Source organism: Callospermophilus lateralis, chromosome 1, assembly GCF_048772815.1.
Source record: "Callospermophilus lateralis isolate mCalLat2 chromosome 1, mCalLat2.hap1, whole genome shotgun sequence".
Classification (NCBI taxonomy): domain Eukaryota; kingdom Metazoa; phylum Chordata; class Mammalia; order Rodentia; family Sciuridae; genus Callospermophilus; species Callospermophilus lateralis.
The window spans coordinates 205,866,182-205,889,161 of NC_135305.1; the positions used below are offsets into that span (position 1 = coordinate 205,866,182).

Below are 22,980 nucleotides of genomic sequence, written 5' to 3' on the forward strand. Positions count from 1 at the left end.
TGGTTGGTTTTGTAGTGAACTTGTTAATATAGTTGTTGGGGTTTTTTTGTATTCTTTATTCTCATGAGCATTTTCTATGATTGTAAATATTGAACATTTTTCAAATAAAGTCTTTAAAAAACAATGAAGTGACTCAGATTGTTTATTCCCTGGTTACTCAGCATATACTTAGTGGAGCTCCTACTGGATGCCAGGCTCTGCTCATCAGTGAACAAAGCAAATACAAACTCCTGCCCTCAAGGAGCTTCTGTGTATTGGAACTTAATTCTTTTTTTATTGAGAATAATACTCCATTATATGAATATGTCACATTTTATATATCTCTTCATCAGGTGATGGACATTTGAATTGTTTCCAACTTGGAAATAATGTCACTGTAAACATACATATGTAAATATTGGTGTGGACATAGGATTCATATATAGGAATGGAATTGCTAGGTCATCTGTGAAGCAAGTGTCTAACTTTCTAGACATTGCTTACCTTTTCCAAATATACCATTTGGCTGTGCCATTTTACAGTCCCAGAGCCATCTGTACCACTTTCTCCACGTCTTCAACACTCATTATTGTCAGGTTTTCTTACTACAGCTATCCTCGTAGATCTGTACTGGTATTTCAAGTGGCAGAAATGTAGTTTGTGGACATGGCTACGCAACTCTAAATTACTAAAGATTGAATTGTACACTTGAGTGAATTTGGCCAAGCATGGTCATACACACCCAGACACTTGGAAGGCTGAGGTAGGAGGACTGCAAATTCATGACCATCCTGAACCGACTTATCAAGACCCTATCTCAAAATAAAAATTATGCTGGGGATGAAGCTCAATGTTAGAAACCCCCTAGGTTTATCCAGAGTACCAACAAACACATACATATATTGAAAAAAAAATTTTTTTTAAGAATTGGGGATATAACTCAGTTGAAGAGCACTTGCCTAGACTGTAAGAAGCCCTGGGTTCAATCACTAATACTGCCAAAAAGAAATCAGTGAATTTTATAGTTTTTGAGTTATACCTCTTAATAAAGCTGTAGAAAGAAGCTTAAATTTAATGTATGTTTGAAGTCTCAAGGAATAGTAGTAAATCCCTAAGGGCCGGATGTAAAAGGAATTTAAAAGGTAGCAACTGCCTTGGAGGGAGAAGGTAGAGTACTGACACTGGTAGTGAAGAGGCTTGGGTCTTATCACCTGTGTTAGCTAGGGCTGCCATAACAAATGACAGACTGGGTGACTTAAAGCAACAGTTTATTTTCTCACAGTTCTTGGGCCAGAAGTCCAAAATCAAGGTGTGTTGGCCCAGAAGAGCATATGTCCCATGCCATTCTCTTAGTTCCTGGTGTTCCCAACAATCCTTTGGGTTCCTTTGCTTGTAGAAGTGTCACTTCATTCACAGTATCACATACATCATGGGGTTCTCCCTACTACTCCCCGCCTTTTATCAAACCCAAGACCTTATGCATGCTAGATAATCACCCTACCACCAAGCTGCACATGCCCCTGCACCGCTTTTCTCATGAGGACCCAGTCACATTGGATTAGATTATTGCGATTACATGTGCAATTACCCTATTTCCAAATAAAGTCACGCTGACAGCTACCAGCAATTAAGACCTTAACCTATCTTTTTAGGGGACACAATTTAACCCGTAACATCACTCATAGCAAGGACAGAAGACAAGGTTGTCCTCAGGACATGGAGTTAGGATTGAGAACCCAAGGAGTACAGGGATCTGGTTTTAAGCATCCAGGTTACTATGATGATTGGAACAGGAAGGGCCTGGCCCAGATTATGTGCTCATTTGTTTGACTGAACAGAAGAAAAGACAGGCACAGAGGAATGGACACTGTGAAAAGAAACGACACTGAGGCAAGGCTGGAGAAAAAAGGGTGGCAGAAGGCACTCATTGCCCAGGTCACCGCAGCCCCCACCATCACCCCAGGGGCTTCACGCTTTAAAATTCCCTCTTTGCCCCCTTTCAGATTATGACATCTGGCTCTTCTAGGTGAGGAGGAGTTTAGGGTTTCCCAGAACTCAATGGGTCATTTTTTTGCTTATAAGCCATCTTTAAGTTTTGTTTTAATTTTTTTTTTAAGTAAACGTGGAATGGGAGATTCCCCTCGTTTTCCCAGTTGAGGCAATTTTGGCTTGCATCGTTTTTTAGTAAGTTTGTCCACAGTGTATTCAAACATCTGTAGAAAGGTCACAGATGAGTTGGTCGCACTATCCAGTGCTGCAGCAGAAACAGAAAAAGGCATGTATTTTTCTGCCCTGACAAAGTCCTGTGAGCGGACATGTAAGCTGCAGGATGCCCACCTGCACTTAGAACAACAGTCACTTAAAGCTTTGCTCCTCAGTGTGGTCCTTTAACCAGTAGCACTGCCACTGTCTTGGGGGAGCTCATTAGAGCCTCAGTCCAGCTCCAGACCTCATCTGAACCTTCATTTTTAAGATTCCCAGGTAATTTGTATGTGGAGGGGAGCTCCTAAGAGCAGAAACTACTTCCCAGTAGGTTGGCTGAGGATAGCTTTAATGCAATGCCCTGCACTAGGCCTTAGACACCTGAAAACAACTGAATATGTAACTATCCTCAAGGAGCTGGCAGGCTAGTACAGACAACCAGAGGAACCACCAGAGGACTGGTGAAAATTTCCAGAGCAGGTGGTTTGAAGATGCTCAACTGCTAGTCCTAGAAAAGACATTGTTTGTTCCAAGAGAACCCCTTGTACATTATGCAGTCTTGATCTGGCAGACACAACTTGATTTCCTGAAGATTCAAAGTAAGGTACGAGTTTTGAGGGGAACATTTTTGAGCCGGGGTTTACTTTATGTATTTTTTCTGAGCTTCAATTTTCTCATCTGCAAAATGGGACAGTCTGAACCTCATAGGAGTTATAGGGATCATCCATGATTTTATTTGAGCCACAAACCACCCTATGGGCGAAGCAAGGTGGCACACAAAGACTTCCATGAAAGCTCCCAGAACAGGGAACAGAGTGCTGTTGAACATTATGTGTGCTGTGAAATCATTTGTGTTTTAGAAAAGTCCCAGGCTGGCGAGGTAGTTCAGCACTAGAGTGCCTGCTGAGCATGCGAGGGGGCGAGGGATTCAATTCTCAGCATGGAAGCTGGGGGATGGGGTGTGCTGGGGATCCCATATATAAAATACTTTTAACATTTGTACTCTATATAACTAAATATGCATAGAGAAAAAGTACTAATTTTCCTGGAGAGTGGAAATAGCATACATTCCAACAGCTCTGATTTCAAGAAAATGCAATTTTTAAATGACATTATAAAGACATATAATTGCATAGAAGATCAGAGGTGACGTTTATCTGAGCAGAGTGACTACGGACGACTTCTCACTGCCTACCCTCATGTTAACTTCCCATGCAGGGCGCACCACCCTCTCCCCACCCCAGCCTCCTTTCTCAGTCCGGAGGTGTCCAGCGCCCTCTGTCGAAGCAGCACTTCATTGTACGTGTCTGGACCTAGAAAGAACAGGTGAGCGGGCAGGAGGCGTGGGAATGCAGGTGACTCGAGGTTCCGACGAGTCAGGACTGGGCATTAATACGCTGCGGGGGTCGGTGCAGGGCAGCGCTGTGTGGCCGGGGTTGAGGCCGCAGGTTGCGAGCGGCTGTCGTTCCGCACCCACAGCCGCCACGCGGGCCCCGGACCTGGCGTCTACACTGCGGGCCTTGCACCACCCAGCGTAAGACGGGAGCTGCGGACGACGGGCTCACGTAAGCACGTCACGTGGCCGCCTCCGGAGCGTGGGCCGTCACGTGGGCACGTCCTCAGCGCTCGGGCTCCGGCGGGCGGGCGCGCGCGCGGCTGACAGCCGGCGACGGGTAGCGGGTGGCAGGCACTATGGCGGCACGGTCGCTGCCGCAGCCACAGCCCCCTAGGGGCGCCGTGTCGGCCACCGCCTACCCCGACACGCCCGCCGAGGTGCCCCCGCACCTGCAGGCCGGCGCGATGCGGCGCCGCTTCTGGGGCGCGTTCAACTGCCTGTGCGCCGGCGCGTTCGGGGCCCTGGCCGCCGCCGCCGCTAAGCTGGCCTTCGGCAGCGAGGTGCAGCCCGGGGCGGGCGGCGGGGGGCGGCGGGGGGGCGCCGCGGGCTCCGGGGCGGGCGGGGGGCCTGCAGCCGGCGCCGCAGTGAGCCGGGCAGGCGGGAGCGGCCTCCTCCCGAGTCGCGCCGACCCGGGTCCCGCGCGGGCGGTAAGAGACGGCGGACGAGGCCTCCTCCTGACAGGTCTAAAACCTTCCCTGCGGTTGGGCTAGTTCGCTCTGGGGGAGACCGCCACCTCCCACCTCTCATTTTAAGTCCCCTGTGCCTCAGACTTTCTCTGCACGCGATTCCAAGGTGAGAAACCCGCTGCCCATCGCTCTTCTGTCATTATCGGGTGTTCTGGCCAGTCTACCCTATTGCCAGGAAAATTGGGCGTGTGGGGTACCCTAGGCATACGGGGATACTGGAAAGAACTGTCTGGAAATGCCCCTGAACTGAGAACCCCCCTCCCCAGCAGCCTCCCTTCAGGGCTCAGGTGCATCCCCTTCGCCTCCCATCCCCAGTCTCTGCTTGATAGAGGAGTCTTATTGCATCCCCAACCCAGAGTTGGGCTCAGACCCGACAGTCTATTTAGGTCTGTCAGCGGGAGCTGCCACGCTTGCAGTTGGTGTACTCTTGGGTGTGATTCTTGGGGTAAGTGGTCCAAAGTAAAACAAGTGACTCTGTGGACTGGGAAGTTTTTTAGTCTTTATCAGTTGCCACCCAGCCTTCATAACCCTTTATGTCAGCAGGCTGCCACTGGACCTTAAGATGCCTTGTGTAAATTATAAAGAAGCACTCTTTTGGGCTGGGAATAATAGCTCAGTTAGTAGAGTGCTTGCCCTGTATGCACAAAGCCCTGAGTTCAATCCCCAACACCACCACCACAAAAAAAAAAAAAAAAAAAAAAGCACTCTTTTCTCAAATATTTTTAGCTTCTGGTAAACTTAAGAGAAATAAGTAGGAGGTCTAGATAGGCCCAATCCATGGAAGAAGCATGCATGTCTGCAGGCAGTTTCCTTATTCTCAGCCAAGCAAGAAGGTCTATATAGGTTTTGTATAGGAGGCTTCTAAAGATCCCCTTTTCTCTCAAGGTTTTTTTTTTGTTTTTTTTTTTAAAGGAAAGAAGAAAAAAAAATCTTTAGGTCCTTGAAGTGATGCCTGGAATGACTCACATCACTTCCGATGGTGTATCCCCAGTCAGGGCTGTGTCCTGGTTAAGAGCATGGAACTACAGTGTCTAGGGTTGAATCCTATGGGCTCTCATACTGTGGCACTTTAGGCAAATTATGCAGTGCCCCTGGTTCTTTATCTGTAAAATGAAGTTAAGGAATAAGCAAGAATGCACCAAAAACACCTGCACAGGTAAAGTCTTAGCACAAAAAAGGCCCAGGAATGCCCTGAGGAGCTGGCCTGAATGAACTTGTAACTTGGGGATTGGGGTGCCTTGTGGAGGGAGGTATGGCCAATTTGTGCCTTATCTGATCCTGGGAAGTAAGGACTCCCCCCCCACCCTACTTATAGCACATACCAAGTAATAACTACCAGGCCCTGTGGTCTGCAAGCGTTGGTTCCTGTGGGACCAGTAAAAGAGGTCTGTGTTCACTGGAAAATACTAATTCTGGGTTAGTGTTTTACTTCTGCTCCAGGGTCACACAGCCAGCAAGAGTCTTCTCTGACTGTTCCATCTGGAAGATGGGTCTGCTGCCCACTGAGGGTTAAGTGAAAACCTGCCCTAGAAAGTTTTGAGTCTCCATGGGCTGTGGTGCCATCCCAGTAGGGGTCTGGCTGCCACAGTTATGTCCCTGGGTGAGCTGTAAGGGGAGCTGCAGGTGGGTGGGCATGGCTGCAGCAACACTTTCTCCCACAGGTGAACATGAGCTTATGCATCTTAGGCATTATTGTGATGGCGAGCACCAATTCCCTGATGTGGACCTTCTTCAGTCGGGGCCTCAGTTTCTCCATGTCTTCAGCCATTGCATCTGTCACAGTGACTTTTTCAAACATCCTCAGCTCAGTGAGTAGCCTGAGGGTCTGGTGCCCTTGTACTAAACCTGGGTTCTGGGTGAGTTGTCCATGAGGGACCCCTGCTTTCCCAGGGGAAAGGACAGGATGTGAAGCAGAGATTGGGCTCTGGCTGACCCCCACTTTGCTATTCCTCTAATCATGGAGCCATTAAATATGAAGGGTTGGGGCTGGGGCTGTAATGCAATGGTAGAGTGCCTGCCTCGCAAGTGTGAAGCACTGGGTTCGATCCTCAGCACCACATAAAAATAAATAAATATTTTGTGTTCATCTGCAACTAAAAAAATATTTTTAAAAAATATGATGGACGGGTTGGGGTTGTAGCTCAGTGGCTGAGGGCTTGCCTCACATGCGTGAGGCTCTGGGTTCGATCCTCAACACCACATACAAAAATAAAAAAGTAAAAAACAAAGATATTGTGTCCATCTACAGCTAAAAAAAAAAAAAAAAAATGATGGACTTCTCAAGTTAGATAAGAATACAGCCTGGCTTGGTGCTCCTTCCAGGCTGGGGACTTCTTTCTGAAGTCTCTCTGTAGCCTAGCAGTCTCCTAGGGGTCTGTGAATTTGAGCATGAGCCCTGGAGGGTCCAGGTTCCTTCTGGTGGTCTGAAGTTAACAGGGCGGAGCTGAGCCCAGTCATTCCTAAAGTTCTGGGAGGAAGGCTGTGGTGGCTTAGCATGGGTCAGTGACTGCCAGGAACCATCTCTATGTTAGGTCCACCTGCCAGCCTGTGCCGGGTCTTTCTCACGTTCTCTGTTAGGGTCTAATGCTGTGAGTGAGGCGACACCCCACTTCTACTGGGGAGTCAGAGGTGAATGGAGTGAGCGGTGAAGGTGACGGCTGAGTGCGAAGCCCCAGGATTCTGGCTCTAGACCTTTGCCGCTAGCACCTTCAGGGAGAATGTCAGCCAAAGGAGAGTGTGTTATGCCCACCCATGGAGGGCAGGTCCCTTACTGCTATCTCTTCTGCGCAGGCTTTCCTGGGCTACGTGCTGTATGGAGAGTGCCAGGAAGTCCTGTGGTGGGGAGGAGTGTTCCTCATCCTCTGTGGGCTCACCCTGATCCACAGGAAGCTCCCACCAACCTGGAAGGCTCTTCCACACAAGCAGCAGTGACACCAGCTGGCAGGACGAAGAGCTGATAAGGCCACCATGGTGCCCAGTCTTGGGTTGGTGTGCAGGATTGCTTCCAGGGGGACCTGGGTATGCAGCCTTCTTACTGTTGGCCATGGGGTGATGCCAGACGAGGCAGGTCTTCGGGCCAGCCCTGCTCCCAAGGGAACAAGCCTCTGATCTCCAAGCCCTGAGTGCAGAAGCTGTGGCTTCTGTGAGGAGAGGCAGTGCGGCAGTGCTCTTTCGGAGGTGTGCTCAGTCATCTGCGTAAAGTTTTGATTCTCATGTTCCTGAGCCCGGGCGGATGCTGAGCTCCTGGGTTGCTCAGCTTCATGTATGGTGCCTGAAATCACACTGTAACTATAGTCCTGTTGTCTAAGACCGTCACAAACCTCTAGTGTCAGTGACTGGTGGGGCTTTCTGACAACTCCATGCTGACTTATAGGCCATCTATGTCATGCTTATGTATTATGGCAAGCAAAAGGAAACCTGAGTTAATAAATAACTTGTTTTGTAAGTTAAAACTATCAGGATGGAATCTTAAATTCTTTCCTTTTTTCTGGAGTTAGAGGAAGCAGCCAGGGTGAGCTGAACTTCCAGAGTGGGGCAGGTGGAGAGGGGCAAGCATGGAGGTTCTGCCTGGTAGTACCTGGCTGCTCTGCTGCCTGTGTTCCTTCTGGAGTCTGCCAGCCAGCGCTCGACATTCGGCCATTCTCTCAAGGAGGAAAATTGGATCTCATTTTGGAGCCCTCATTCATTTTCCATATCAGGAAAGAAACCTGGGCCAAAGGTTGGCCCCACCCTTTGGTCTCCTCTGTCCTTTGTTTCCCTTCAGTTCTTTTGCTAACTTATATCTTGTGAATGTAATTCCTAGCTCAGAATAGTCTGGCACTGCCATTTTTCTCTCCGTGCACAGCATTAACCTGCACTCACCTGCTCCAGCTCTTTGCTGGGGTTCCCCCTGACCCTTCACCAGTCCCCTGAGCCTGATCCCCAACTGGGCTTCTTCATACACTCCTTGCAGATGAGAGGGCCTTGATGTCCTGTCCAGGACAGAGGAAGCTGGTCTAGGCTCCTCCTATGGCACAGTACCTCTGTGGCTCTCTTCTCCTTCTCCAACGGTCTCATGGCTCTGGCTAACTGGGGTTGGTCCTCACCTACCACTCCAGCAAGGGTTCTCTCTGTTGATAGCTCCTTAGTCCCCACTGCCCCACCTGATTCCCCACATGCTGGAGGCACCCTCAACATCTGGTTACAACCCAACAAATTTCAGTTCATTCTCATGAAAAAAACTATAGTTAGAAAAAAAAAAACTATAGCTAGAAATAGAAGGACACTCCCTTAACGTGATAAAAGCAATATATGTACAATATGCCACTGACATTATAGTGGTGAAAGGCAGAAAGCTTTTCCCCTAAGCTCAGAAACAAGACAAGGACTTCTGCTTTCACTATCTTCTATTCCACATAGTTCTGGAAGTCCTAACTGGAGCAGTTAGTCAAAGAAAAGAAATAAGACGTCTAAATTGTAAAGAAAGAAGTAAAATTATCTCTCTTCACAGATGATATGATTTTAATATGTGGAAAATCCTAAAGATTCCTTAAAATGTTAGAATTAAGAAATTCAGCAAAGTTGCCTCATACAAAAGCAATATTCAAAAATCAGTTCCGGTTCTATATACTAACAATGAGCAAGCTGAAAGGAACTTTTTTTCAACTCAACAGTGGCATCAAAAATAATAAAATACTTAAAAATGTATCTAACCAAAGAGGTGGAAGACTTGTGCACTAAAAGCTATGAAAGATTACAGAAAGAAATTAGGGAAGACATAAATAAATGTAAATACATTACATGTTCATGAATTGGAAGACTATTGTTAAAATGACATACCACCCAAAGTGATCTACAGATTCAATCCAATTCCCTGAAAGTATCAATGGTGTTTTTGCAGAAATTGACATCCTAAAATTCATATGGAATATCAAGAGCTGAATAGTCAAAACAATGTTGAAAAAGATCAGAGTTGAAAGACTCAATTCTTGATTCCCAGATCACTGCAAAGCCATGTAATCAAAACAGTGTAGTACTATCATTAAGACAGAGAGATAGATCAATTGGGATATAACAGGGAGTCCAGAAAATGTTTGACAAAGGTATCAATACAATTCAATGGGGAAAATGATTTTTTTCCAACAAATAGTGCTGGGAAAACTATATCCATATGAAAAAGTTGAATGTTTACCTTACTTTGTATACCAAAAATGAATTAAAAATTTATCAAAGCCATGAAAGTTAAAACAACGCTTTATGGCCTTGAGTTGGATCCCCAGTACCATAGCAAAAAAAAAAAAACAATAAGCTTTTCAAAGAGGGGAAAGGTTTTTGTGACCTTAGATTTAGCAACAATTTCTAGGATATGACACCAAAAACACAGGCAGTAAAATAAGATAAATTTTGATGGATTTGTCATTTGATCCAATTTTCCTACAATCTGACAATTCTTCTTGCGACAATTCTATATCCCAAAGAATTGAAAACAAGTACTTAAACATTAGTACAGCAGTGCTCATAGCAGCATTATTCAAAATAGCTAAAACGTGAAAACAACATCCATCAACAGGTGAAAGGATAAAGACTGTGATAAATACAAATATATATATATATATATATATATATATATATATATATATATATATATAATTAAGTACTATCCATAAGAAGGAATGAAGATCTAACACGTTTCAACATGGACGGGCCTTGAAAACATTTCACTAAGTGAAATAAGCCTGACACAAAAGGACCTATGTTATGTTCCCATTTATTTGAGGTCCCTAGAATAGGCAGATTGGTAAAAAGCAGAGCAGTTTTACTAGGTGCCGGGGGAAAGAAACATCCTGTTATTGTTTAAAAGATAGAGTTTCTTGGGGACAATGAAAATATTCTGGAAGTGGATAGTGGTAATGATTGCACAGTGCTCTGCGTGTACTTACTATCACTGAACTGCACGCTCCAAAATGATTAAAATGGGCAATTTTATGTACATTAACTGTGGTTTGGAGGTGGCTTGTTCCTCAAAGGTTCATGTGTTGGAAACTTGGTCCCCAGTGTAACAATTTTGAAGAGCAGAGGAATCTTTAAGCAGTGGGGCCCAGTGGACGGTAATCGGTCACGGGAGAACCACCCTCCAGAGTGATTAGTGGCTATCTCGTGGGAGTGGTTAGGTCCTGTGGGCCTGGAACAGTTATCTTTCTTTCAAAATTCTTCAGGTATTACACATTATTGACAAAAAGGCAAAATACCTCAAAAGAAAATTGATCAAAGCATATTGTTTGGTAACTAATAGAATTCATACTGGCTGATAATTCACAGAAGAGGAAACTTAAAGAGCCAGTGAACATATGAAAAGGTGAAACCTCACTAGTAATATACTACATCCCCAGTAATAGTAGTAGACTACCTCCCCAGCCTTTTTAACATTTTTATTTTGACAAAGGGTCTTCCTCAGTTGCCCAGGCTGGCCGCAAACTTGAGATCCTCCTCCTGCCTCAGCCTCCTTCCCTGACTGGTAGTTTCATGAATTTTTTTAATACAACTGTTTGCTGATAAATTGGAATATTTACATTTAACACTTTTTTTTTTAGAGAGAGAATTTTTTTTTAATATTTATTTTTTAGTATTCGGTGGACACAACATCTTTGTATGTGGTGCTGAGGATCGAACCCGGCCTGCACGCATGCCAGGTGAGCGCGATACCGCTTGAGCCACGTCTCCAGCCCTACATATAACACTATTAAATACGAAAATATTATTGCTATGGTGGTTCAACAAGGAAATACCAAGCTTGTCCTTGCCAGCCCAGCTCTGCTCTAGGTTCTTTGGGCCTGGATAAGGAGAGGATGAAGAGTGGTGAATCAGGTGAGGGTTAGAGGAGGGACTCGCTGCGCCAGTTCCAATCGGATTGGTTCCAGAGCCGGGCTGCCAGAGGATTGTTGCTGCAAATTCTAGAGCTGTCTAGTATTTCCCTAGATCCTAGCAAACAGGGCCTTAGAGGGTTCAGCTCCCCCCACATCCACTCAACTGGTCATAAAGCTGAGGCAGGAATCCAGAGAGCCTTGGTTGAGTGCCTGTCCCCTCTGCCCTGCTTCAAGTCCTCCTTGCTGGCCTTCAGCAGGGTCCCCCATCATCTGACCTGAAGGCATGTGGCAGTGAGCCCTGTTTATCCTCAGTGCAGGCTATTTAGGTGGCAGCCCCTCATCCTCTCTGGGGGGAATATCGGAAAGAAAAAGCACACAGCTTGGCCAACAGGGCTCCTGGTGGCATCACTGCTAATATCAGTTTGTTGCCTGAGAGTCACATGGTTAAGCAAACACAGTAGAACATCGTTTAGCCATGAGTAGGAATATTTGAGATAGGTAGATACAGGCAACAACCACAAGGGCAGGCTACCAGCCGGATCCACAGGCGCCCTGATCACTATGTGTCGTGTTAGACACTCATGTACTCTGGCAAGCACTAAGAATGGCTTCATGAGGAGATTTCAGGGTTTATTGGAATTTTTTATTTTCTGCTTTAAAGTGTTTACATACACAATAAGAAAAAATAGATGTAGGATAAACTTATAGTTTCAGATACAAAGGAGAAAAGATGTTCCTCCTACAGATCTATGGATGCTATTTTTCCAATTGCTCCCTGTCTCCAAAAAGGAGGTAAAAAGTATCAGAATGGCCTTCATGAGTTAGGTCTAGAGCTCAGCACTGTGGGCTGCCCACATAGTGCCTGGGATGGCCCGCAGGGTGGTGGCTGCTCTTTCTTCCTCAGAACTAGGAAGTGGGTGCAGAGGCTGGTGGGCAAGCAAGCTTGAATTCCCAAAAGTAGGACTTACCAGGACTCCTTTCAAAAAGGGGTTCCCAGCTTGCTCTGGGCAGGGAGGACAGAATCTCCCCTGACCTCAGGAAGAGGTACCTGCCCTGCAGATACATGTGCTGGGCATCCCTGGTCTCCCCACAGATGTCCATACTTTTGTGAGCCAGTCTGACTTCCTTTAACTGGTGTGAACTGGACCCTCTGTGCCAGGCACTGATGAGCCCTGGGAGAGCCACAGTGTTCCCTCACTTTTCAGGTAAATAACCTAACACAGGTGACTTCTCAGTGACACAGAGCATAAATAAAAAAAATTACAGATGCCTGTGGGGAGAGCAGAGCATTATTGTCTACCAGAATCTCAACTGCAGCTGATCTTCAGCCCAACATTTCCACTTGAAAGCATTCAGTTCTACAGATACACCCACATGAGGATAAATGATCTATAAGATTTTTGTTTGCAGTACTGAGAAAGTGGAAGCAACCCAAATGCCTATAGAAAGGAGGTTAGTTAAATAAATTATGGGTCATCTACACAAATGAACTACTATTCATCCATGAAAAGAACAGGCCAACTCATGTGCTGCTAGAAAAATCTCCAACATCTCCAAGATCTCCAAAAACTTGAAATGCAGAACAATACATCAATATGCTCCCATTTGTATAAGCATGAGGGGAACTATTGCATAAATATGTTGTCTTAGTGCATACAGTCTCTGGAAAGGTCTAAAAGAAACTAGTAACTAGAATGCATCAAGGTGACTGGCACTTAAGAGAACTTGACCATGTGGATGCATTATATATTCAAAATATAGAATAAAATTTAAAACCACAAGCAATCCTTACTTTTCTAACTTAAATAAGAAAACCGTGAAGTCAGTAAAAAATTACCTATTTCCTTTAGAGTTGTTCTATAGGAAGTTCCAATAACCATACAACAAATTTCATAACCTTAAAAACCCTTCTGTCTCAGCAAGATGGTTTCTCCTTTAGTTTCTGTAGGAAACTTTTTTTTTGTATTGGCTATCGAACTCAGTAGCACTCTACCACTGAGCTACACCAACAACCCTTTTTATTGTGAGCTGTTATTACAGGTGTGTGCCATCATACCTTTTTTGGGGGCGTGGGGAGTACCAGGGATTGAATTCAGGTGCACTCAACCACTGAGCCATATCCTCAGCCCTATTTTGTATTTAATTTAGCAACAGGGTCTCTCTGAGTTGCTTAGTGCCTCGATTTTACTGAGGCTGGTTTTAAACTTGTGATCCTCCTGCCTCAGCCTACCAAGATGCTGGGATGACAGGCATGCACCACTGTGCCTGGCTTAAATTTATTTTTTAGCCTGGCCTGAAGGACCAAGGAAGGCACAGCTCAACTCTGGCCAGAAAATTGAAGCAGACTTGAAGTCTTCTAGGGGCAGGGCAGCATCATGAGTGTCGGGCACACACAGGAAGTACATCCTGAGGGAGCATGTTGTACCCCTGGACTCAAAAGACTTCCCAGTAGTTAGGGCACCCCTAGGAGGAGGTGCACCAGGCAGTCCAGGTTTACAGGGCTCTCGTGTGGCTTCCACTGCTGGAACTTTTAGTTCAAATGGAATAATTCAGTTCAGCCCTTGGTTCCAGGGGACCTGTCTGAGGTAGTGAGTTCCAGTTTTAGTCATCTGTGACACGATTGTTCATCTATCTCATAGGTATGGCTGACCCCTGTAAATGTTCTGCAAGGAAAGTGTCAGCAGGAACAAGTCAGAATGTGGGAAGGACTTTGCATCTCTTTTGCCGGTGAGACCTAGAACTCTGCTCAGCTGTGATTTAACAAGCTTTTGGGAAGTTCCAATGGCCTCTAAGATAGCCTCGTTTGTATTAGTCATGCAGAGCCAGCAGTTCTCAAAGTTGGCTGCACGTTTAGACCACACAGAGAGCTTTGAGAGTACAGAGGCTCAGGTGTGGGGGATTAATAAGTTAATCAATGACACCAGTCTCGGAGGTGGACATCAGTACTCCTGACAGCTTCACAGGTGACTCCAGTGTGCTACATGCACATGGAAACTGAGGACCAGGATTGGGCTTTTTTTTTTTTTTTCTTTTTTAAGAGTGATTGACAGCCAATGTGCCTGCAGGCATTTTGTCCAGGAAGAGGTAGGGGGGCGGTCCTTCCCTTTCTTGATTGTGAACCTGTGAGTAGCTTGAATTCTAACTAGTGGGGAGATCTGCTCCTAAGCTGAGGTAACACAAGGAAATGTCATTCTAATGGGGATACGTGGCAAGTCAGGTGTGTATGCACACACATGCCAAGTAAATCTATTTTTCACTTTAGCACTGGGGGTTATCTCATTTATAGCAGAAATAGCCTTGGATCATGAGAGCTCCCTGGTGCTTCCTCTTCTCTGGATAAAAAGGCTGATCTCTGGCCACTTCCTCCCTAACCTCTTGTGAGCTCCCACCTCAAGCTGCTGTCTGATCCGCAGTCACCCAAAGTCTGGCCTGACCAGGAGGCAAGAGCAATTTTGGGTCGTGGGTTCCCTCCTTTATTCACCCACTCTCCTCTTTCTCTCCAGTTTCTGTCAATTAAAGGAGAGCACACAGCACCATGGCTCCAGATTTGTTCCTAGCCTTGTCTGCAGAGAGGAGGCAGGTATTGGGGTGGGGGCCCCACTTTTTTTTTTTAATTGTTCCAGGAAGTGCTAGTTTTACCTTTATTTTTTATGTGGGGCTGAGGATCCAACCTAGTGCCTCACACATGCTAGGCAAGCATTCTACCTCTGAGCTACAACCGCAGCCCTGGGTCCCACTTTTCAAACTGTTAACCAGAAATGCCTGCCAAGTACTGTGTCTGCTGGTCGCAGTTCAACAGCACGTAACCCCCAAGGTTGATACATGCATGCCCATCTTACAGTGGGAAACCAAGTCTCAGACCCATTGCCAGCAGGGGTGGAGCAGAGCGCCCCGCTCCCCTTGCTGCATCATCACAATTTGAACCCAGAAAGAGAAACTTAGGCCATAAAGATCCCCTTTTTCTTTTTTTCTCGTGCTGGGTTGCTAACAAAGCTGAAGCTTGTGTACCTTGACCTCTTGCAATGGGAGAACATTGCTTCTTGCCACATGGGGACTTCCAGGGACAGGTGCTTTATCTGTGGATGATGCTGAACCAGTCTCCACAATCCCAGGACCAGCCGAAGCTGCAGGCAGTATCAGAGAAACCTTTGGCCCTGCTCACGAGGCTTGAGGGCCGGCCCCTGGGTTCTGAATCTGCAGTGCCCTTTATAATCAATTCAAGCCAAGAGTTCCTTTGTCTTCCTGAGCCTCAGTTTCCCTATCTGTGAAGTGGTTATAATGAGGATCATTATGCAATTAGGACAGAACTGAGGCTCAGCTGGGCTCGGCAGTAGTGAGCATTCTATCCACAGATGATCCAATTCCTTGGCCACCCAGGAGATGGCTGGGGAGTGACCAGCACAGAGAGATGAGGCCACTCAGAGGGATGACTATTCTAGGGGGATCTAGAACATTCTCTAGGGATGAATCTCAGTGCTGAGGTTTGCTCACCCCAAGCTGTGTGGGCTGGAGGCAAGCCAGTAACAGTGATTAGAAATATCACACCTTTCGTGCAAAGATAATAGGAAACAGCTCCTTGGTCAGTCACAGCCAGGTTACTTACCTGCACATAAGTACAATTAGGAAACAGAAAAGAATTAGATCTGTGGCAGGTGGTTTGATAATGGTGGGGGGATCGTGCTCTTTTATGTTTTTAATTTTTAAAAATAAATGGAGCAGGGCTAGGGTGTGGCTCAGTGGCAGAGTGCTTACCTGGTGTGTGTGTGAGGCCCTGGGTTGGATCTCCAGCACCAAAAAGGACTTTCTAGCACTTTCTGAGAGAGGGGCTCTTTGGCTCCTCTGAGGGAAGCTTGGGGTCTCCTCCAGGGTGCTGGTAGAGGTAGTAATCAGAAGCACCTCCATTGCCTTCAGCCCAGTGAGGGTTAAACACTAGCCCAAAGCAGAGAGGGGAAGTGCACCCAGAAGTCTGGATGCCTGGGGTGATAAGGGAGGCTTATGTAACTCAAGCACACAACAAAAGCTGGATGATCAGGGTAGAGATGGCATTGAGGCCCATGGAGGGACAAGGAACAATGCAGATAGAGGGCCAGGCTCAAGGATCCAGGGGACAACAGGAATCTGAGAGGAGGGTGGGGGCTCGGTGAGTGGGCAGAAGATGTCCCTAAGGCAGGGGAGCATCTCCTGGGGATGGGTGTGGCTAGAGTTCAGCACAGAGGTGGGGGCCCACAGAGCCAGGGTGCTGGCTGGCTCAGCAGGTTCCCTGCCATCCAGTTGTTAACACTGCTTAAAACCACCACGGCAGGGTACAGCAGGGCCATGTCTCCCTACGGCTACGGCTTCCCAGAGCATGCAATTCTGACAGGGTTCAAAGTACTTACATTTCACTGCTTTCCCTTTTAATTTCAAAAGGGAGAAATGGACAGAAGAGAGTAAATAAAAACAACCCTCATTTTACCAGTTAGTAAGCTTTTTTTCTACATGATTTTACGTTTTTTGCAGTGTTGGGGATGGAACCCAAGGCCTCACACACACTAAACATGCATTCTACCACTGAGCTACACTCAAGCCCCCTTAGTCTTTGTTGACAATGAATTTCAGAGGGATAGTGCCCCCCTTAGCAATAGAATGTTATGGTTTGGATGTGAAGTGTCCCTCAAAAGCTCATGTGGCAATGTTGGAATGGAATGTTAGAAGTGAAATGATTGAAATATGAGAGATATAAATCAAAATCAGTGGATTAATCCTCTTGATGGATTAATAATTTGAATGGGTTAGTGGGTGGTAACTGTAGGCAGGTGGGGCATGGCTGAAGGAAGTCTGTCATTGGGGATGTGTCCTGGGGAATTCATTTTATCTTTTGCTCCTAGATTGCTGTCTCTGCTTCCTGGCTGCCATGAGCCTAGCAGCTTTCCTATATCAGGACCTTCTGCCATGATGTTCTGCCTCATCTCAGGCCCACAGCAATGAATTCAGCTGTTCATGGGCTGAGACCTCTGAAGTCCTGAGCCCCAAATAAACTTTTTCTCCTCTAAGTTGTTCTTGTAAGGTGTTTGGATCACAGGGATGAAAACGCTGACTAACACAGAGAACATCCCTCATTTTCTGTTTGTCTGGTGACTCATCATCTTTAGATTTGAGGTTATGTGTTCCTGGTTGCAATATTATGTAAGTGAGGTTAAATGTCCTCAAAAAATCATACCTGGAGGCAAATGATGTCTACCTGTCCCTGAAGTTTATCATTTGGTTAAGGCGTTTTCCACTTTCTTTGCCATATAATTACTGTTTTTTTCCTTTGTAACTAATAAACAATTTGTGTGGAAATAATTTAAGACTGCAAATATCCTGCTCGTCATCACAATTCCCCACCTCCAGATTTAGCATCCATTGACAGTTCTTGCCTGAACCACTCACCTTCACTATGCTGGTTACACAGTGATTTTCCACCTCTCCACCCACACCTACCTCCTGGCCCCTGGCATTCTCCTGAGAGCAGAGCCCTCTGTTCACATCCCTTCATCATCTCTGTGGACTTATGGATCCTTTTGAAAATGGTTTATGATTCACACTTGTTCTTAATTTCTGTTCATGCTCAAAATATCCCAAATGTTTCCAGTGAAAGTTCCTTACAGCTGGCTCAGAATGTTGTTTTAGAACCTCTTTGTATTTATGATACAAAATGTATTGCCATAATCCTCCCTCCTAGGGCCCTTACCTGCTGTCCCAAACCCTTCAAGACCTTGCAGACCTCCAGCCTAGGCAGGCCCCCATGGCAGACCTGCCTCTGCCCTGGGGTGGACAGGAACCCTTGTGTACTCATGGTCTGGCTCCAAAGGACACCTTTTTCATGCCTGTTGAGGAAGAGCCAATGGAGTACATCCTCAGTGACATGGGCTATGCTCACATGGGTTCCACCAAAAATATCAGAGAAAACCTCTGGAACTTTGGTCAGGTGACGAAGTTGCCATTCCTGAATGAAACAGGTCCATCCCACAGACCCCTCTTTTTATTTAGGGAGGAGCTAGTAAAGCTTGTGGGGGAAGGTGGGTGAGCTCAGGTCAATTGCCAGCCTCAGACACATGAAACTGGTCCAGAGAGGGGTTAGCTCCCCAGGTCTGGGGTGGAGACCAAGCCAAGAGGCCTTCCTCCAGGACCCACGATGGGCCTTTCGCAGCTTCCTTTCCTCTCTCTCAACCCCAGTATTTATCAAAGAACTGAGCACTTGACAATTATTTATATGTCCTGTTGGTGCACACAAAGTGTTTCTAAAAATATTTCAGAAGCTTAGGTGGGGAGGCCTCTGCTGAGTGGAGGGAAGATATCTTCATACAGCCCAAAGGCAGAGCAATGACCTGGAGATGCAGGACTGGGTGGCTGTAAGGTCCAGGGTGTGAAGACTCATGACACCAGACACAACCAACCTTCCTTCTCATCAGACTTTGCAACAGAAAACTTCTGGAAAATGCCAAGCCTTATACCTCTGCTTGAAGTTTCCCCTCCTCTCCCTAAGTCTGCACAACAGGGCAGGTTGGCTATGGGCACAGTGGAGGAGGACCCCCTGGTTAGGACTGCGGGGTGCACCGTGCAGGTTGTGTCATGTACACCCCCTTCTTTACCCTCACTATTGTGGAGGGCCATTTACTGTATCACCTTACAGGTGAGGACATGACAGAAAGTGAGAATGATTGGCAGGGAAGGAAAAGCCCAAATGAAGGCCAGAGGAGGGACAGGAAGAAGGGTCCTGGAGCTGAGGTAGTTGCCCCTCTTGGAAAGTTAAGGGTTGACTCTAAGAACTCCAAAGAATTGGAAGCACACACTCCCCACTCTTGGGAGAATGAACATTATCATCTATTCCTTTTATTTTTATAGCTTTCCCTTCAGATAACCAAATAATACATGTACTTCAACTCTACATAGACTCAATGCCAAATTGTACAGGGATGTGAATTATAGCTTGAGAAAATGGTTTAAAATAAATAGGACTGGGGCTGGGGATGTGGCTCAAGCGGTATCGCGCTCGCCTGGCATGCGTGCGGCCCAGGTTGGATCCTCAGCGCCACATACAAAGATGTTGTGTCCACCGAAAACTAAAAAATAAATATTAAAATTCTCTCTCTTTCTCTTAAAAAAATAAAATAAATAGGACTTAAAAAGTAACATGTACTTATTACAAAAGACTTAGAAAGTACAGAAATGTGGACAGAAAATGAAATCAGTGTCCTCCCCAGTGATAAGGACTCCACATGTTGATGTGCCTCATTCTTTTTGATAATTGATGCTGACATATTTGAGGTGGCATGTCCTGTGCCTGGCTTTGTAGGTTGCTTCATTTAATTGAACTCGATTACAGAGGCATTCCCCCAGGGAATTGGAAGCGCTTTGTGTACTTCATTCTAATGTCTGGGCCCCATCGATCTATGGATGTACTTAACCTTTGCTCTGTGTCTGAGCACTTGAGAGGTTTCTAATTTTCAGTGCTGCAGAGTCTCTGGAGACTGTAGGCAGACATCATTGCCAGGAAGATGGGTCACAGCACAGGGAGGCTATGAAGTGCACCATAGATGGTGTGTGTTAAGTTTCTGATGCACCAGGCAAATCCTTACCTGCCTCTTTCTTCATTTCCCAAAATAGTTTCAGGAAAATATCTTGAATGACTGCATTTCCCTGATGAACCAGACCTGTCTCAAGACCAAAAACATGAGGGCTCCGTGCTGGTGTGCAGACCCACATGTGCCATAGTTGGCCTGGGAGTCTGGGCCACATGTGCAGGTGCCTGTACTTTACACCAGTCTGATGCTGCCATGTTCCCGTTGCCCATTGCTCAGCAGTTTTTAGTGTCCCCAGCTGAACTGTGAGTTCTGTGGAGGATGCTCAGGGACCACGGCCAAGCAGCCATTCAAAGTTATCAAGCAATATACCTTTGCCAAGGAACTCCAGCCTTGCCACTGGCTGCTTCTCTCCCAAGTTCTGTGACCCTGGGCAAGACTTTGAGCCACTCTGTGCTTCTGTTATCTCTTGGGTTATAATGAGTACTTGGTAACCCATACAACTACCCAGCCCAGTGCCCAGAGCTCATTAGTAGCCTATTCCCAGCTGATCCTTAGGAGTGTTGGAGTTTGGGAAGCAGTGGGTTAAGGTGGGGCTTCTTTCAGAGATGAGGAAACCAGCCCAGAGAGCAGGGGAGCTGGCTTAAGGCTGTACAGTGTGGTGGTTGAACCAACTTTACTGACTCCTGGTGGAGTATTCCTCCTCCACACCCTCCCCTCAAGCCACCTGTTCAGCCATGAGCCACACGTGAGTACCCCAGGACTCTAACATGTTGCAGGAGTCACTTCCAAAACGAGGTTACCAGAGAGTGGGTTCTGTCAGGGAATCTCAGAGCCCCTGCCAACTTCAGAGGCCTTCAACTTTAAGCTTGATAGCTTTCCCCTCCCAGGTCTCTCTTTATTTGGAGTACTGGGGGTTAAACCCAGGGCCTCATATGTGCTAGGCAAGGGCTACTCCTGGGCTACTTCCCTCCTCCAGGTTCCTTCTTAATATTGCTCCTTCACCCTGAGATATGTGGGGCCACCACTGGGCCTGCTCCATCTGCAAATTTCTTTTTTTGTGTGTGTGTGGTGGCGGGGGGGCACTGGGGATTGAACTCAGGGGCACTCGACCACTGAGCCACATCCCCAGCCCTATTTTGTATTTTTTTAGAGACAGGGTCTCATTTGAGTTGCTTAGCTCCTCGCTTTTGCTGAGGCTGGCTTTGAACTCACAATCCTCCTGCCTAAGCCTCCCAAGTCACTGGGATTACAGGCGTGTGCCACCATGCCTGGCCATCTGCAAATTTCCTACCAGCAGGCAGAGCTTCTGGTGGGGCTGCCTAAGGGGGGCAAGGAAACTTGACGCGGCAGTTAGCCCATGTACTACCTATGGCCATGTAACAAGTTTCCCTAAGATATAGCACTTACACAACATTTATCAGCTCACATGTGGGGCCAAGGATCCAGGTGCAGTCTCCCGGATCCTGTGGATCATGGTCTCACATGCTGCAGGCCTCTCAAGTTTACTCTGGGGGAGGATTCACTTCCAGGCTCCTTGCCTGGTTGCTTACAGTCTCAGGTCCTCGTCCTGAGGGCCTTGTCACAGCATGGTGGTCGGTCGGCTTCCATTGGAGCCAGCAGGGAGTGTGCAGGACCTCATCTCAGAAGAGAGAGTCGCATTCTGTTGGTGAGAAGTGAGCGACTTGGTTCAGCCCATCTAGTCACTAGGTCTAGGGGAGGGGATTCCTCGAGGGCAGGAGGGGAGGACTGCAGGGGCCATCTTAGATAGGCTACCTCCACCTGGGAGGAGCAAACCAGAGTACCTGGGAGCTCTAAGTCTGAGGGTCCTTGGAGCCCCCATAGCTCTGCCTTCTCTACTCTCCCTACTCCCCACCCTGCTCTGGAGATGGCCTGGATCCAGCAGGACCAGACAGCCTGGGGCCTCTAGAAGAGGCAGGAGGAAACCCGCAGACAAGAGCAGAGAGGCGTCCTGGTGACAATTCAGGGAGTTTGTGTCCCTGCTTGGATCAGGCCCCTTTGCAGGTCTCCTTCTGCCTGTTTTTATTCCTTCTGACCACTCTGGGTGTGGGGTGGCTTTTGCCATATTTCTGATTTTGATAAGTGAAAAGGCTTGTTTAGACGTGTGACCTAAGAGGTCATAAGAGGACTGAGCCACACCATTTTTGGGAGCTCCTTATAAATTGAGGTTGAACAAACCCCAAAACAGGATTTAGAAATGATGGCATATTGTAAGAGTTTAACCAGGTTGACATCTTTAATGCTGGGTGTGTGCGGGGGAGGGAACACAAGGCAGTGAAATTTGTGCTTTTTGCAAGGCATAGTTAAGGTAGCTTTAAGACCTGGAGCGTGGTGTGGGGTAGGAGAATGGGTGGGTGTGGTCCAATCCACGCTGCCAGTTCAAAGGTTTGTGACTGTCTTGTGTAGTGTTTTCAGAGGGTTCCTCTGTACCTGTTTACACATACAGTTGTTTTTAGAGATTATGTTTAAAATCTAAATCCTTTGCTAATTTTTCCCTGTACTGGGGGTTGAATCCAGAGCCTTGTGCATGCTGGGCAAGCACATCCCAGTCCCATTTATGGATTTTTAATTATAGAGCACTAACCATGTGCCAAGGCTTTAAGAGATGAATTCTTGTGGCTTTGCCTTCTCCCTGGCTTTAATGAAGTGGAAAGGTTGTCTAGCCAGGGTTCTTCAGAGGTTGAGAGAGAGGCAGGCCACTGGCAATTAATTTAAAAATGGAAGCTTCTGAAGCCAACATAGGCTTTCCCCAGGTCATCCTAAAGCTTTAAAGGGAGGTCTCATGACCATCTGCCCTAGGTCACATGGTTGGTATGCTCCTCGGTCCTTTTGGGTGCATTGCTTGCCCTGGACAGACGGTGTCCTGAAAATGTTCTGAGGTGTCTACAATGGGGGGCTGGGTGGCCAGGCTGGGTTAGCCACATCTTGTTCTGCTGAGGGGTGAACAATGATCCCACCTCCTGGTGTGCATCAGATGAGCTGAGACGAGCAAGGCGAGTTGAGGAGTCTACTGGAGGGATGGCCCCCGACCTATGAACCTGCAGCAGGTCTCGATGATAAGAACCCTGTGTTCCTCAGCCAGGTGTTTTCTGTGGTTCTGACCATAGGTAGGCAGGAGGCTGAGGGGAAGAGGTACCAAGGGGGACTTCCAGCCCTCACAATGACTGATCATCCCTACACAGATGGTTTCAGTGCTGAGAGCATCGGGTATCCCAGAACAGTGTGGCCACCTTTGAATCAGTCCTTGACACTGGAAAGAAACCCAGGGTGGACATCAGGTGAATGAGATGGACAACACAGACAGCAGCAAG

At 46.9% G+C, this 22,980-nt stretch overlaps 1 protein-coding gene across 6 annotated transcripts; it reads left to right on the forward strand.

Moving 5' to 3' along the window:
• The first annotated feature begins 3,816 nt into the window (after positions 1-3,816).
• Positions 3,817-17,349, forward strand: Tmem42 (transmembrane protein 42). 6 transcript variants are annotated; one of them, XM_076869559.2, is made up of 5 exons: positions 3,817-4,077; positions 4,346-4,369; positions 5,925-6,071; positions 13,745-13,832; positions 16,973-17,349. In XM_076869559.2, the coding sequence occupies exons 1-5, from the start codon at positions 3,874-3,876 to the stop codon at positions 17,038-17,040; spliced, it is 531 nt and encodes a 176-aa protein (XP_076725674.2). In that variant the 5' UTR covers positions 3,817-3,873; the 3' UTR covers positions 17,041-17,349. The 6 variants fall into 6 exon arrangements, with proteins under 6 accessions (XP_076725674.2, XP_076725711.2, XP_076725692.2 ...); XM_076869596.2 differs by lacking the exon at positions 16,973-17,349 and adding an exon at positions 14,609-14,695; XM_076869577.2 differs by lacking the exon at positions 4,346-4,369.
• Positions 17,350-22,980: the final 5,631 nt, after the last annotated feature.

What these genes read in the sequence shown, in the direction of transcription:
- Tmem42 (XM_076869559.2), top strand. Translation starts at nt 3,874, where the DNA reads ATGGCGGCACGGTCGCTGCCGCAGCCACAGCCCCCTAGGGGCGCCGTG. An exon ending in TCTCTGCACGCGATTCCAAG is followed by an intron (nt 4,370 to 5,924) that starts GTGAGAAACCCG and finishes TTTCTCCCACAG; the next exon opens with GTGAACATGAGCTTATGCAT. An exon ending in ACTTTGCATCTCTTTTGCCG is followed by an intron (nt 13,833 to 16,972) that starts GTGAGACCTAGA and finishes TTTTGCTCCTAG; the next exon opens with ATTGCTGTCTCTGCTTCCTG.